Source organism: Agelaius phoeniceus, chromosome 15, assembly GCF_051311805.1.
Source record: "Agelaius phoeniceus isolate bAgePho1 chromosome 15, bAgePho1.hap1, whole genome shotgun sequence".
Lineage (NCBI taxonomy): Eukaryota > Metazoa > Chordata > Aves > Passeriformes > Icteridae > Agelaius > Agelaius phoeniceus.
Genome location: NC_135279.1, coordinates 15884052 through 15901116, shown reverse-complemented (window position 1 = coordinate 15901116; position 17065 = coordinate 15884052). Strand labels below are relative to the sequence as shown.

The 17065-nt window shown below is 41.9% G+C and overlaps 1 protein-coding gene across 7 annotated transcripts in view; it reads right to left on the bottom strand.

The window, feature by feature from the left end:
• Positions 1 to 17065, bottom strand: part of ANKHD1 (ankyrin repeat and KH domain containing 1) — a 100467-nt gene that overhangs the window by 21031 nt on the left and 62371 nt on the right. For 6 of the 7 annotated variants that reach the window (XM_054643135.2, XM_077186518.1, XM_077186520.1 and 3 more), the window contains exons 15-24: positions 14935 to 15678; positions 8101 to 8246; positions 7859 to 7970; positions 6960 to 7105; positions 5361 to 5503; positions 4350 to 4563; positions 2944 to 3119; positions 1978 to 2140; positions 781 to 876; positions 4 to 120 (exon numbers count right to left, since the gene is read on the bottom strand). In XM_054643135.2, the coding sequence (XP_054499110.2) occupies positions 4 to 120; positions 781 to 876; positions 1978 to 2140; positions 2944 to 3119; positions 4350 to 4563; positions 5361 to 5503; positions 6960 to 7105; positions 7859 to 7970; positions 8101 to 8246; positions 14935 to 15678 (2057 nt within the window). The remainder of the gene's footprint in view (positions 1 to 3; positions 121 to 780; positions 877 to 1977; positions 2141 to 2943; positions 3120 to 4349; positions 4564 to 5360; positions 5504 to 6959; positions 7106 to 7858; positions 7971 to 8100; positions 8247 to 14934; positions 15679 to 17065) is intronic. The other variant, XM_077186521.1, reaches the window with a different exon arrangement.

The following is a 17065-nucleotide window of genomic DNA, read 5'->3' as shown; positions in this document are numbered from 1 at the left end:
CACTTTTTCCAGGTCTAACTCCTTCAGCAGTATAGTTGCATTTTTATTGGCTTCTGCAGCCTGCTGGTCTTTAGCTTTCACAATTGTCTCCACACACTGGTGACACTTTTTCAACAGGTCCTGAAATGCAAACTTGTCTTACTACTACTGTAAAAAACAACTGAGGAGTGAGGCTTGCTCTACAATGAAATTAGGTCCCCTCTACAGCAATGCTGTGATGATTCCAACAAGAGGAGAGAATGATGTGTCTGACTCCACAGATATTAGAAAGCTAATTAATTGCTTTATTATACTACATTATTCTATACACCTAAAACTGAATCTGCCAAGCACTCAACCCTATACACAAATGCACACACTCTCTTGGCCCTGACAGGCCAAGGAAACAAAACACCATGACTTTAGGTAAACAATCTCCATGTTGCATTCTACTTTTGCACAAACACAAGCACAGCAAATCATAAGAATTGTGTATTCTTTCTCTGAAGTTCAGAGAATATGAATCCCAGAAATATTCTTGGGAAGAATTGTGCCTTGTTTTTGTCTGTGAAGAGAAATGTAGCTACACCCCTGTATTCATAAACATACAAACTATTCACAGAAGAGGATCTAACGCTGATTTACTTTTTAAGTGCTATATTAAAAAGCAGACATGCACAAATCTCCAAATCAGATGTATGTGAGCAAACATGTACATTCAGTGTTTGAATACTTAAGAATTCCCCATGGATATTTTTGCTGGAAATTCAGGCCAGGGTCTTGTCCCCAAGTCCCTCTCACCTTGTCTGTGATGGTGGCGATGTAGCGCATGCACTCAATATCTGAAGGAAACTGGTTCACTTCTTTCACCAGGAACTGAACTACTTTCACATGCCCCTGGAACACCAAAGAAAATTCTAATCTTTTGTATACAATTGTCAACATTCATCATCGAAATATAAGTTTGATATCTCTCAGTTCAATGCAAAACACTGAGAAAAAAGCAAGAACATTTCTGGTAAGCTGCTGTTTGGGAAGAAGGGCAGCTCCTGCTTGCTCAGTGCTGACAGCACAGCCACTGCTCTGCTTCAAGGTGGCAAAGACAAGCTCTTCCACAAGTTACTTTTTATTTTAAAATACAAGGACCAGAGGCAGACATTCGTGGTTTTAGGAACAGCCAAGACACAAGACAACCCTCTTTGGACACCATCTGTCACCCAATCCACTCTCTTGCCACTCACCACCCCATGGACCTGACTTAAACTGTTCAATTACAGGCCAAGTCAGATCAGAAAACTGAGCCACCTGAATGTCATCCTGGCAAGCACATTCCTCTGCTCCCAGGGTACACTGTGCAACCACACAAAGCACCCAACTGTTGCTTCTGAAGTTATGTGAAAGCAAGGCAGTGACAAAGCAGGGGCAAGCTCAGCATTTTTGCTTGTAAAAAAAGCTGCACAGTTATTTGCTCCCTTGTTAAAGGCAAAGCAGCTACAGTTAATAAATTCCTCTGCTTATGCTCCTTGCATCCAACACCACAACTGATGGAACCATCCCAAAGCAATGCTCTTCCTGCCAAGAAGAAAAGGCAGTGAGTGACAGAAGAGCTGACCACAGTGTCCCATCACAATATATTAGGAAGAGAGTGAGAGAAGCACAAAGAAATCAGGACAACTTATTGCAGATTTGTATTGTGTTCACCTCCAAAACAGGACTGAAACGAGCAGTACAGACTGCAGAAATACAGAAATCTCAAACAGTCAAAGTTTTTGCACAGTGTACAACTGGAAATGATAAAGCTAACATCTTTTATGGAACAAAGCTTTTCAGCTCTCAAAAACTGGATCTTTGTGAAGTACAGTAACTGACTTTGAAGCAGGTATTTTATCAAAGTAGCAATTTTGCCATGTTGTATTTGATTCTTCCAAAGCCAAGCATTCAGACCCAAGACCAAACAAGAGGCACTGTTTTGAAAACGTACAAGAAGTTGGTCCCTACCTTGCGGAATGCTGACATGAGAGGGGTGATTTTCCTGTTATCTGCAGCATCCACGTCTGCCCCTGCCTGCACAAGCAGCTGCACCACGTCGTAGTGCCCCCCATTGGCTGCCAGCCACAGCGGCGTGTTTCCTTTCTTGTTGCGAACATCGATGTGTGCCCCTCTAAAAGCAAAACACAGAGACATGGCATGAGTAAAGGTGCAAGTCAGAGAGCAAGATCCCAAAACAGAGTACAGACTATCACAAATATCACAGTACAACTGGATATAGAACTTTAATAACTAAAATACAATGGCAAGATATGAGAAATTCTGTCCCTGAAATTTGCTGTTTCATCTGCAGGGTAGTGACAAGGGAAATATTGAAACCTCCTTGACAGAAATGAACACTCATTTCATGTCACCTAATGCAACCAGCCACCTTTAAATGATCAGTGTGGTGACTACCCACAGGACAAAGCAGCCCCTTGAGATTTTAGCAGCACAGTGGGTTATGCTTGAAAAGCTCAAGGGCTACTTCCAGGCTTTGCCCCCCAAGTGACAGTGAGGAAATGCTCACGTGGGAGTTGCTGGATCCATACACAAACAAGCTGTCCAAGCCAGACACTGTCTGCCTGCCTCTGGTCCCAGCTGCCTGCTTGGCTTAATTAACACTGCAATGGCAAGATATTCCAGGATAACACTGCAGAGTAGGGAACAGATTTAACACCCTATTTTCAAAACTTCCCATTCCCTTTGCTCTCGGGTGCACGAGGTAACGTGAACAAGAGCACCCTTGCCACAGAGGAATACAGAACAAATGTGCCACTAATCATTAGTTATAACTGCTTTGGGTTGGAAGGGACCTGAAAGCTCATCCTGGGGTGGGAAGCTCATCCCATGGGCAGGGAAGCCACCCACGAGATCAGGTTGCTCAGAGCCCCACCCAGTCTGGCCTTAAACACTTAATGAGCAGAAATGATTTACCGGTTAATGAGGAGCTCGCAGAACTTGTAGTGACCCTTATCTGCTGCAATCGTTAGAGCCGTATCTCTTGAGGAAGGCACAGGTGGGGCATTCACATCTGCTCCTTTATCAAGGAGAACCCTTCCAACCTCTGCATAGCCTCCTGAAGCTGCTTCCATCAGAGGTGTGAGACCAGTCTGTGCAAAGAGAATGAGTTACTCTGTGAAATCTGCACAACGTACGTCAGATAAGACATAAATGATTCCTACAAAGGGAAATCAGGTTTTTATTTAGCTGCTTATATTTAGTTTAGGAGCCTAACTTCAAGCAGTCTCTTCCTCAAAAAAGACCCCAAAAACCCAACCAAAAAAAAACCCCAACAACAAAACAAAACACCCACACACAAACCAACCAAACAAAACCAACCCAAAACCCAAACACTCTTGGGCTTTGATTTATACAAACCCAAGCAAACTGTTGACTAAGCACCACCAGATACCTGTCTCAACAGCAAATGCAAAGTTTATAACAAGATCTCTACAACAGAGGTTAGAACAGATTCAAATGAAGACACAAGTGTTTCTACAAAAATACTCAGAAACTGGCTTTATAGCTTTTCTCTAGCCTCCCTTGGCACTGAGACTGATCTGGGCCCAACTTAGTTGCCAGGTCAGACTGTTAAAAAAACTTACACCAGCTGCTAACATGCCCAACTGACCATTTGAGAGCTGGCTTTTATCCATATCCCCTTTTCTCCAGCCACAGTCATTCCAGAAGCAGGCGGGGTAGACAGACACAGCAATTATTTCAGCAGCCTTAGGAGTTACCAAAAATTCCTTTGTGCTGGGGAAATCAGTCTGGCTGTCTACACAAGCTTTAAGCTTGCTTTATGGCAGGAGACACAAAGCTGTCCCAGAGCACCAAAGGATGGGACCTGTGGAGCATTTCAGAGGCACAGAAGGTCACAGTACTGAAGCCACGGGTTCTACAGCAACGTAAAAGCTTTACAAACTTTGACTGCACTACTTTGGTTGTAGACAAGAAGTCTGTTCTATATGAGAATCACAAGCAACACTATTCTCTTCCTGCCTAGACTTCACTTGCATGTAAAAATATCTGTATCTGTTCTGTTACTGAGTATCACGTCAAGTTTAAACCTGAAAAAAAGTCTAGACAAGAGTCAACCTAAGTTTCATTATAAACTCAGAAGGACCAGTCAGTTTTTCCCTAATGCAAAAAAAAAAAAGTACATCATCATTGATGCTTTTTTTATTTTTTAAAAGAAACCACACTCATTTCAGAACATTTAAGCGCTCTGATGTAATAACTCCTCTGAGCCCAGAGAAGCTCAAAGTTACAGGAAAATGTGAAGAAACTTGATGACTCAGAGGCAATAAACCATAAGGAAAGGCAAGTCCCCCACTTACCTTTGCCCTGTGCTCGACATTGGCCTTCCTGTCCAGCAGCAGGCTGACCACCTCTGCCCGGCCCTGGAAGCAGGCCAGGGTGAGGGCTGTGTTGCGGTTGGTCTCGATTTGGGCGTTAATGTCAGAGCCCATATCAAGCAGCAGCTTCACGGCAGGGACGTGGCCATTCATAGCAGCCAACATCAGAGGAGAAATCCCCAGCTTACTGCCAGTCCTGGGGGAAAGAAACAAATTGCAGTGCCCATGGCAGAAGAAAAGTTCTGGGAAATATAAGTGTATCCAAAAGGGACCAAATGTTTTGTTGTAAGTCAGAAAGGAACATGTTACCTACACAAAATAAGGCACTGACCTAAAATAGCAGCATTTTTAATTGATTAGGAGAAACCACCAGAGTGACTATATGCAATAGACAATTGTAATTTATAAACCAGGAAAATACATTTCAGCTGTTAGACAATCTGATAACTGAAGCAAACATAAGCCTTAAGCTACATCTGATTTTTTCAAAGAAAAAAAAAGGTTCTAGCACAGCTGCAGCTTTAGCTTTCTCTAGTTAAGAGTTCTCTTGCTCTATCTAGTGTTAGAATATATGTAAGTTTTCTTAAAACTAATACAGAGCAGGTTTAAGAGACACTGCTGTGTAAATTTGTTCCTCTGCTTGAAAAAGACATCTCCAAACACACTGAGCTGCCCTGAGCACTTGGCTGCTTTCTCAATGAGGTTCTATTTGGAAATAGTTTGACTTTCAGACCTCAGAATGGTGCAAAAGGGAAAGAATAGGTTTGCAAACTATAATCTGTTAAAATTTAGGTATAAGTCAGATGAAATTTGTGATAGTTAAAGGATTTAAAAGCACTAGGATAACATGAACATAGAAGATGTCATCAGTGTAAAAAACCACTGTTGTAAGAAGGTCTGAAAACACCTGAGATTCCAACCTGTGCCTCAGGATGGAGCCAACAGGGAGTGCCTGTGCCACACTGAAGCTCAGCTGCTCACATGGTACATTACCTGGAATTAATTTCTGCCCCAGCATTGAGAAGAATCTTGATGATATTAACATAGCCACCAGATGCAGCAAGGCTCAACGGCGTGTAATCAGACACATTCCTGTGTTCTTTATTTGCTCCCCGGGCCAACAGCAAATCAACAACCTGAAAAGACAGGACAAGCATTAACAGACATATTGTGGCCTTTGCTATTATCCAGGGAGTGAGAGGATGTTATCACAGACTTTCCAATGTGCTACCAGTTTCCTCTGTCAACAGACAAGATTCCATAGGAAAATCTCCACCCTCTTGTGCTTGACTTTTCCCTATCTCTGTCCAGCCCCCACAGCCCATGACCACAGCAGCTGAGCACTTGTCAGCCAGAAAGGTTGTTTTACCTAAATAAAACTGCAAGGCTTTAAAGTGAAGCTCTTCCTGGGAATCTTAAGTTAGCAAACAACAGATCTACCCCACTCCCATAATGTCACACAGTGTTTGAGCATCTCTTTCAGAAAAACTCATCTCACAACTTGAAATTCAAATGACACTTGAGCCAAGTTTGGCCATCTGTATTATATGAACTTTCAAAAAAAAAAAACCATGGTAAAAATCAGAGTGACTGATGTTAATGGAATGAGGATGAGGAAGGACTCCTCTATCAGAAGATGAGAAATAAAATGGCAGAAAATTCAACCATTTTGGTGATGTACTCCAGTGGGCCTCAATTTATTATTAACATAAGCTAGGTGATTGCCAAACAAGCCAGAAAAAAGGCTCCTTGCTAAGCCAGAAACATAAGAGGTAGATTCTGGCATAAAGAAAAAAAATAAAGAGGAAGAACAGAAGACTTCAGTTGTTTAATACATAATGATACTACTACAGGCCATGCTGATCTTGCCTTTTTTATGAGAAGCACTTTTACTGTTAAAGATCTGCAATTCAAAAGTAAAATGGAAACTTTCCCGTTTTGGCCAACTATTTTAATCCTTATGTTAATCTACTACAGAGCCCTTGGCCATCTCCATGCCATCTTCTAAGGTACTATGCACGTGACTGAAATAGGAAGGGTTTCACAAATCTTATCTGGACAATAACACACACACAAATCTGACAGAACTCTGAAACATCCTTAAAAGATGGGTACAATGTGTCCTGCATTGCATCAGCACTTATCAGCCCTGTGCAGCATTATCACTAAAGCCATGTACTGCCCACACAAAATCCCAGTTTCTGTCCTTGTGTAACTGCACTGGCTGTTTCAGGTTTGACAACAGGGAAGATGGATAAGGGAAGTGCTCAGTGAATAAAGTTATTCAAGAAATATCTGCCTCCCTCACAGAAGTACCTACCATGTGAGGATACACTGACTGAAAGACCACAAATCATCACAAGTGACTGTGACCATTAACTAACAAAACTGGGATAGGCAAAGGAGAGAAGAAACAAGTCTTAAATTTTTTTTTTCATTTCTTGGAAGAAGAAAAAGCCCCAAATTTGCTACACTGAAACAGGTAAAAAACCTTTCAGAAAAACAGCAAGAAGTATCAACAACAGAAGAAACCTAACACTGTACAAAAAGTCCCTATCTGAATGTAACAACCCTTGGAGGATGTGTCTGTACCTCCTGGCGTCCACCGGAGCAGGCCAAGGAGAGCGGAGTATCCTTCGTGCGCTCCGACTGCGCCTCTATATCCCCACCTTTGTCCAGAAGAATTTCCACAACGCCAACATGTCCAGCAGTTGCAGCCAAAATCAAGGGTGTAAAACCTAGTGACATGAGATTGTATTAAAAAGCAACCTTGAGTATCTCACAGGTATTATTAAGGAGCAGAAATGCACAAATGGGTTGATTCACAATGACTTCTATTGATCATATCTCTTCCTCAGACTGGGGGTTTCCTGCTGGGTGCCACAGTCTCAGAGCCTTTCCCAACCCTCTTCTGACCTGCCTTGAGGCTTTGATTCCAGCCAGAGGCTGTTCAAAAGAAATTTAAACACTGCTTGCAGTGATCACTCTGGATTAAGCTCTGACCAACTCCTCTCCTTGGAGAAGTCACAGCTTTCTGCATAATTACTGTTAAATTAAACTCCAACCAGTGACCACATCTGCCCTGCATGTGTTGCTGACTGCCAGTGGTCAATGTGAGCTCCAACAAAGGTGGTGTGGTGGTTTTGTTCTCTCAGCTCTAAGAGATGTGAGATTTTGCTGAACTCTGTTCCTGAAATCAATGATACCCAACCTGACAACTGCCACCACTCAGCTCTGACAGCCAAGATGGGCTGATTGGCCCATCAGCTCCTCTATCCAGCTTGCTGAGGTCATTTGCAGAGGGTGAGTGGTAAAGACAGAAGTGCCTCATATTTCACAAATCTGCTTAAGATCCTACTCAGGTGCAGACAAGCTCACTGCCTTTGTATGACCAGTGTTACTACGTAAAGTGCAAGAATTCAGCTCATGTTTTGAAATTTGTTGTTTCATGCTCTAGTTGATGGTCAAATTGTATTTTGGCTTTCACTCACCCTTCTTGTCTCTGTGTTCGATATTGGCACCACGGGCGATCAGCACTGACACGAGCTCCTCGTGCCCTCCCGCACACGCCAGGGTCAGCGCAGTGTCGTGATTGCTTTCAGTCTTCACGCACAGGAAAGAAACAGAAGCAGATATTCAGAAATAAAAAATAAAAACACTTGAATATTTCTCCAACAGCACTAGATTTTTTTTTCCCAAGCCAATGCACTCCAAGCTTAGCTGGGTTACTCACATGTGCATCGATGTCCACCGATGGGTACATGGGCAGCACGGACTGCGGGGGCACATTGCTGCCTGCCTGCGGGCACGGCTCGGGCGTCGGGGACTCGGTAGTGTGCGAGGAGCTGGTGGAGCCACTGGGCACTCTGCTATTCACAGCTGAAAATGAACACCAGGTCATTAATCCACTCTTTGGAATGTCTCATTTTATATGAAAAATATTAAGTTCGATAAAACTGCAGCGGTCTAATATCAGAATAGTAACAAGGCAAGCAAATTGAATGTTCCTAAAAACAAAAAGCAGCTTTGTGGCAGTTAAACAGTGTAAGCATCATCTCCAAACTGTGGTAAGTTAGAAAATAATTTTATGAATTAGTCTGTATGCATTACAAGTGTGAATTATGAAGGTGATTAGTTACCCTTTTCTAATTGTAACCTTCACTGTTAAAAAGAGTTCAATCATATGCTTAGTTTAAGCAGGCAAATTATTTATCACTTACACACAAACCTAATGTTCAAAAATGTAGTCTTCTTCTGCAATCCCAAATTTTTTCACATAAAGGTTAGTGCACACTTAGCCTCCAGAGAAAGTTTGCAGAGCAAGATGACTGACAGCAACTCACACTATTAATTGTGTCTCAGAGTTAAACCAACCCAGGAAAGTGGAAGGGAAGCAGACAGGAGGGGGCAGTCAACAAAAATAAGAAAGCTGAAAACTGTCTGTGCTCCCTAAAATTTATTCTGATTGATACACAGCCTGTAAAAGATGTCATCCTGAAGATCCAGCATTGCTCAGGGACACAAGGAATGCAACTTTATCTTCTTTTTTTTTAAACAACGATTTAAAAAAATAATAATTGAGAATCAGATTTTTTTCACCTAGTTTTTAATCAACAAGCAGAGGATATCCACTGCAGGGCCAGAACTCCTGCCTGCTCTGTAACCTGATGAGAGTCCAAGTGGAGGCTGGATCCCTGTAATCAGCTGGGATTCCCTGCCAGGAAGGTGTAACACACCTACACAGACTCGGTGTGTGCTTTAGCTTCAGTAATCCCTGCTGATAGAGCAGCTGGATTTCACAAGTATTGTCACTGCTGGATTGCCAAATATCTCTATTGTGTAGCCTCATCAGCTGGAACACCTGGTGAGCTTTAGTTATTCCAAAACACACAGTACTTAGCAGCATTCCTGGAAGAAGCAACTAAAGGAAAACACTAACAGCTACAGGTAGGAAACAAGCAGCAGCAGCATTTTGCTTTTGTCCAAGTGCTAAGGGAAGATGAAGGATGAACTCAAACCTGTGTATGACCTAGAGAAAAAATTTTGCAAACCAGCTCAACCTTCCTCATTTCATTGACAGATTACACACCAGCAATTACTCACAGAAAAATGGTGCAGATGGAAAAGTCATAGCAAAAGCCCCAACATGACCATTAACACCACTAATGCACCTATAGAGCTGCCAGTGCCTGACAAAGGAAACACAGACTGAAGCACAGCAAGGTGGGTCACTTCCACTGGGCCCTGGAAACATGGCAGAGGGCTCACTGAAATTTGGGGAGGTTCCATTTTCAGTTGTATTTTCTAAGCAAACACTTCTCCTTGCATAGGCAAACCCAGCATTAACATGTGATCACCATGTTCAGGCAATGAAGTACCAGATCTGAATTCCTGTTACAAACTCCATGAGCAAACCAGATTTGTAGTAAAAGTTTCAAATACAAAAGCTCACTATGGATTATCACTCACAGCAGCAAATGAGCATTAATTAATGCAGTATGATTGTTTTCTTGCTCAATGCACTGAAATAACTGGATTTCTACAGATTACTCCTACCAAAATACCATATCAGCCTGTTAAGGATTTATGTTAAATCAAGCTGGTCTTTCCTCATGGAAGACACTGGCTCAATTTTTTCAGCTCTTGCAACTACAGATACACATAAAACCCCATGCATGTGCTGTGCATGCAGAGCAGGGTGTGCAGAGGGACTCCACTGGAGCCAATTTAAGGGTTTTAAAGTAATATATTCAGTGTTGCTGTCACAGGTTCCACAAATTCTCTGTATTTCACAACCATGACTGAAAATATCGAAGTATTTCTTGCATACTTTAGATTTTCATCTTGTGTTTGAAGCATATGAGTGTGCACTACACACTTCATGTGCACAGTAATAACATTAAACATGAGAGAGAACACCAAAGGCAGTAGAAATGAAGATAAACCCTGCACTGATACCTTAAAATATGGTTTAAAATAAAATCTAACACATCTTCCTACAACACCCACCAATTAATCACCCCCTGTAAAACTACTGAGCTTCCAAAATGGCAGATTTTTCAAAATGCTATTTTTTATTTCCTCAGTGTGGACCCAAGCTGGACCCATAGAGCAGCAGCATGATTTGTGCTCTGTGCAGCAAAAAAAGCCTGAGAACTTCTGCCTCCAGTTTCATGGGGCTGATTTATCCCAGCTCTAGTTACACAGCAAAATACAGATTTTAAACTTGAAAATGACCTTGCAGCAATGGTTCCACCATGGCATTAACAGGGAATGTCTGCTTAGCAGTGAAAGCAGCACTGACACTGCTTGCCCTCGACTCCAGGGATATAGCAATTTTGTGACAGAGGTTTTAGACATGTCCAGAGACTTCAATATTCAAAAGATTTCCTTATAGAAAAAAAAACCTACCCTACACATGACAAAATCCAGGTTTCCCATGCCCTACAAAGGGTTTGCAATGTTCCAAAGGTCTGTGTGTGTATGAGCTGGAAGCTGAATGCTGGTCTTTAAAGACATGGATGACTATTTTCAAAGTTATGAAAAAATATCAAAGGAAACATGAATAAAACAAAAGAAAGCAAGAACTTGGTCTTTTATCCAAATACAACTCTGGAGCATTGACAGTACCTGGAGCAAACAGCTCTGGATGAGATTTCAGCTGTAGGCTGAAACTGTGGCTACCCAACTGCTGTCATGACACGAGCATTGGCATACAGAAATACTGGAATTAGATTTCAGTTCCTCTTTCCTCAAAGGAATTGGGATTTTCAGGACAGAGAGAATCATCCCTTTTCTAGCCTGAGCAGTCTTTCTGCCTGTCCAGGCAGCTACTGCAGAGGCTTTGGCATGTTGGTGATTGCAGCTCCTCTCATGGCTCACCATTCATTCCTCACTCCAGATTGTCCCAATAACCAGTTTTACTCCAAACACCAATCCTCAGCACAGTAACTCAGATGTCACCTCCTAAATCCTTACCTTAAAATACCATAATTCTGGATCATCAACTACAACCAGAATGTCAGAAGCAAACAACAAAGATTCTCAGAACACAGCTGAAATTTCAGTTTGGAAACATCAGCTCACAGGACGAGAGTGGGACAGAAAAGCACACACAGTCTCTTGACTAAAAATACCAGCTAAGCAAAACAAAGAGAAACAAAAATATTCCAACTAGACACAAACTCCAGCAACACAGAAATTTCCTCATCTTTAATAACCTAAACCAGCAAACAGCCTCAATTCAGATACTTCAATTAAGAAATTTGCAATTGAAAATGCAGAAGGTGAACTGAAATGAAACTCCAAATATGCAAGACAAGAGGCTTCAAGAAACCAGATAGATACTGAGTAAGGAAAATTATATCTGTGCTCCAAATTAATTTATTGGTTTCCCACTCTAAACTGCACCAAATCTGTCTCTTTTGTAAACCTGGTTAAAATTTTGACTGTAATAAGTCACATCTTAAATCTACTATTAGGTGCAAGATTTTTGCAGCAGCACATCAAAATAAACTCCATTATAAACAAAACATTCTGGAGTTTATTTACTCACACAACCCAATGTGTGGGAAAGAGCTGCTTCATTTTTAGGTTTTAGCTGACTTTCCAAAAGGTACTTGGTTACTCCTGTGTAGTTTTACAGAAGAGGGGATGTGTGCCATGACTCACTGACACTTTGCACCTTGACATCCACCACCTGAACACCTCACAACTGACACATCCTGCCAGCACAATGTAAGATAAATACTCCATTTATGTATGTTGTCACTGTTAAGTTGGTCAGCAAAATACAAATTTGTTGCTTCATAGAAATTGAAATTCTCCCTTTCAAATGGTCCCAGCTGAGACTTGGAAAGATTTGCCTCCCACATCACAGAATCCCAGAATGGTTTGGGTTGGAAGGAACTTTAAAGCTCATCTCATTCCACCCCCTGCCATGGTCAGGGACACCTCCAAGCCCCATCCAACCTGGCCTTGGACACTGCCAGGGATCCAGGGGCAGCCACAGCTGCTCTGGGCAACCTCAGGGCCTCATCACCCTCACAGGGAAGAATTTCTTCCCAATATGCCATCTATCCCTGCCTCTGGCAGTGGGAAGCCATTCCCCCTTGTCCTGTCTCTCCAGACCCTTATTCCAAGTTCCTCTCCTGGAGCCCCTTTAGGCACTGGAAGGAGTCTGAGGTCTCCTGTGAGCCTTCCCCAGGTGAGCACCCCCAGCTCTCCCAGCCTGGTCCAGAGCAGAGGGGCTCAGCCCTTGGAGCATCTCCATGGCCTCCTCTGGATATCAGCACTGCTAAGAGCAACAGTAAAAGGTATTTCAGGGCAGAGGGAAAAACCATTTCTGTTCTTCTGAAGCAGTCCTCACCTAAACTGAAATACTCAGAAGGAACATAAATGCTCATACCTCTTCTAAACCCAGAGTCACTCACTGACATCACTGCAGCTCCAGCAGTGGGATCAAGGGGAGCCCTCAATGACACCCTGAGTAGGGACACAAGCTCCCTAAAACCCAGGCACAAGCCCCTGAACCATTTGACCTGGCATCTGTAGTGGGCATGTAAAAACTGATCTTGTAACAGCTTTTATTGCTCAAAAATTCTTTATAAAATTAAGGACTAGAGGGTTTGTCAGAAAAATGTATTTTACATATGGATCAAAGAGTTCAGAGTATGAGTAGATAAATTTACCATTTGTTTTTACATGGCTGTAAATCTGATGTATAGTAGGATTATAATTTACATGGAGATCACTTTTACACAGTCTGGATGTACAAAGTGAGAAAGATATCTATCTTCTGACAATTTTTTGGAAGGAAGTGAAAGAGACTAATGAATTTCAGAAGAAAATATACTTCAATAAAGCAATCAATATATTTTTGCAGAAGCCTCTGGAACTCAATAACTAAAGACTCCTCAAGTTGCATTTCTGTAAATGTCATTTCTAATGCAGAAGATGGTGCTATTTGTAGTGATTTTTGAAATAAGTAAATCTCATGTCTCAGCAAAAAATGTCTTTAACTACTTAGCAAAACCAGTAGCTGTTTTCAGAAAGCAAACCAATGTCTATTCATCTTTTTATAATTATTTTTAAGCTACAGTTTTTCTGGCTGCTTGCAATCTTTTTTCCTGCAGCACAGTTCTCACACTCAGCTGGACTGCAGCACTTTTCCCAGTGGGGAAACTGAGTTTGTGGCTGCAGAATGAGCTGCTGACCACGAGAGGGTACAGACTCCATGGCCTTGTGCCAGACACGTTCAACTCTCAGCAACAACTCCAAAGATTAATCCCTTGTTGATTGTGTTTTGTGTTAGCCATTCAAATTTTCCTCATTATACACTCCAGTATTAAAATTTTGAGTAATAAAAATTGAGAATGTTTTAATTTTGGCTAGGTATTCTAAAGAGCACCACAGAGCAGGGAGGGAGGCTCACTATGCCAGAACAGGAGGAACTAAAACTGATGCTGTATAAAACAACTGGAATTACAGTGAGGAGAGGACAGGAGCTGGTACAACCACCCCACTGCTCCACCAACTCTGGGTAAAGTCACAAGTACTCTTGACTTGCATGAGCTTGATGCAATTACCATTCCAAAGGCTCCCAGGAATGGCTGGCCAAAGATCTCCCTGCACACTTCTACAGCCTTGACATCAGAGGACACGGCAGTGACTACAAAGGGGCAGGGGGACACAGACAGGAAAATAATGGGCAAGGGTACAGGCACAAGGTACAAAGAAAAGTTGAGAAACACTGAATTATTAAAAAAAAACTACAGACCAAACAACACTGGCTATATCCTACATACCTCCAGCAGCAAACCTCAATCCTAGTCAAGTCCAGGAAATGAAGTGACCCAAAGTGATCCCTGTTTCTGCACAAGGGCACTCACACAGCCCGATGTGTGGGCATTCCCATTCCTCTTCACACCGTGCCAACACGTGGAAGGATGTTGGGGTTTTTGTTTTTCATCCAGCTAACAGGACACGTTTTTGCCATGTGGAACATCTAACCAGCAGATATTCCTGTACAACACCCAGGGTTTAGCAGGGATTCTGCAAACACAAGCCATCACAGAACGGAGGGGTTGTGCGTGGGTTCCAGGCTGTGTCCCTTAAGCTCCAGCAGCAAGGACAGGGACACGTTTGTCCATAAAAGTGACAACAATTTGGCTCTTTCTAGAGATGGCTACCACATTGAAGAAAGTCACTGATAAGCCTGCACAGAAAATTCTACAGAAGATATAATTCTGTCATGCTTTTGGGTTTCCTAATGGGCACTACTAATTACTCATGATGAGGCTTTTTAAAGAAGCACAGAAAAAGATGAGGCCAAAGGGGCTAAAACAGGTGTCCAGTACAGGAAGTTTTGCACTTGGGGAAAAAAGATATTTAAAAGTATCATGTTAGAATTGGAAGTCACTGTTAGGATTAATAGCACTAATCAGGAACTTTATTCTTAAGCAAGTATTCCCAAACTGGAAAACCCCAAGACGTATTTGGAGGGAAGGAGAGAGAGGAAAACTGAGCACACAAATTAATGCAAAAATAGGTATATTGCTTAACCCACCTGCTATTAGGTCATCAAGAGTGTCGGTAAGCGTCTGTGCTGGAGTGGCAACCATTAATCCGTCTGGTTCTTGAACTAAGAGCCCCTGCCCAGCAATCTGCTGCTGCTGTCCTACATTCTGCTGATTCCCTAATGCTTTCTGAAGTTCAAGAGACTCTGTCCCATTATAACCTAAGTTACCAGAAAAATTACATTGCGGTGCTGGCAAAGGCTGGATAGGGACAAACTCTATTTGTTCAGCAGGTGGTGGAGACTGGTGTTGCTCATCATCTTTAGACAAGATTGTGTCAACCTGAGGTAACCCTGAAAAGTTATCCTCTGGCAGACCCTTATCAGCTTCCACTTCTGGGAAGACCCCTGTAAGTGAGCACTGCTGCTGCAGGGCAGGTGGTGTGTCTGTCTGACCTTTGGTCTCCAAATATTCTTTGGTAAACTGCTGTTGGGTTTTCATCTGCAACTGCCTTTCCACCTTCTGCAGCTCCTTCAATATTTTCTTCTTCTTCTGTACTTGTTCTTCTCTGTTCTTTTTAAGTTCTTCAATCTTATCTTTATTTAAAGGTTCACCTTGAATTAATTCCAATGATTTAAGTTGTGCTTTTTCAATAGCACTAATTCTCTGTCCAAGTTCATTCAGCTTGCCTTCAGTCTCTTCTACTATGCATTCCAAAGGCTGGTATGGGTGAAAAGGTGGCAGTAGGTCCTTATCTGCTACCTGCAGGGAACTTGACTTCTGCTTGGATGCACCTAAGCACATGAAAAATGTTTGAAAAAATGCCATGCTGAAGATACCCCAAACCTCCCCTCTCACCCACCAAAAATAATAATAATAAAAAAATAAAATAAAAAAAATCTTTACAACTAACACTGCACATCTGTCAAAGCACAGAAAGGTAAACCCTGCACTCCATGTTAAGACAAGAAAGGACAAAGCAGATAGATGGAATTTTCAATATTGATCCTCACATGATCCCTTCGAGCACAGCTACTTTAATCTTACAAGGAACCTTGACAATTTCTGACACAGGTGACAATGCACTTGGGAAGGGGAATCAGCCAGAACAGCAAGGCAGTCTACATGAGCTACTGAGTTCCCAAAGTTCTTCTGTGTGTGCAGAGCTTAAAGTAAGAGTATTTTCCAGAGGCTGACTTCCAACAGCAAGGTTAGGAGCAGAAAGACTCTACGGTAGAGAGCAGACTAACCTGACAGTAAGATGATACTTTGAATTAGGATTTCTCTAAACATTGTATCATTCACCTTCACATTACAAGCAGAACCTGTCACTGCAAACTTAGTGCTTTCAAGTGGAATGTGAAGTTTTAGCGCCTTTTAAAAAATGCTGGGACCAAACTAACAACATGCTCACTTCCCCTTCCATTAACAAATGAACAATTCTGTTCATTATAAAGACTTTAAAAATCACCTTCACCAAGGCCCACCAAACCTGGGCAGCCCTGCCCCAATTACTGACTGCCCTCAAGCAACCGATGGCTGCTTTCCCAAAAGCCACATCTGGGAAACTCTAGTCACATCTTACTGAAAGGAATCTATTAAATGCTGAAATTTTAATTATTACATCAGTGTCAGAACTTCAATTACAAATGTGAAAGGTTTTACTCTGATTAAATAATTTTCTGCACAAATACTCATTTGCTTTACCCAAACACTGATATATAGAGCCTTCAAAAAAAAAAAAAAAGGAAAGAAGACTTGAAGTTTTACAATGCAGACTCACATAATTAATCATTAAAAGGGGAACTAAAATGATGTACAGTTTGAGCCATGGTTTAATAAAGTTACCTAAACATTACACAGCTAAGTGAAAGTCTGGATGCAAGAACTAAGCTATGGATCAGTCACCAACCCTGGAAGGATTAAGTTTCTTGAAACACAGATTTATTTCTCTCTGGGCCATCCTTCACCAATACACTAATTCACAAATAACTTCACTTTGCATTGCTGTCAAAACAAGAGTCACATACACCTCAATTTTGAAATTAATCTTTTTTGGAGAAACTAACTATAAACCAAACAAACGTGAGATTTTTCTCTTATAAAGAGAAAGAACAAATATGAAAATAGAATTGGACCAACTCTGTACTGCACACCTTCAGCAGACTCCTGGGAGAGCAA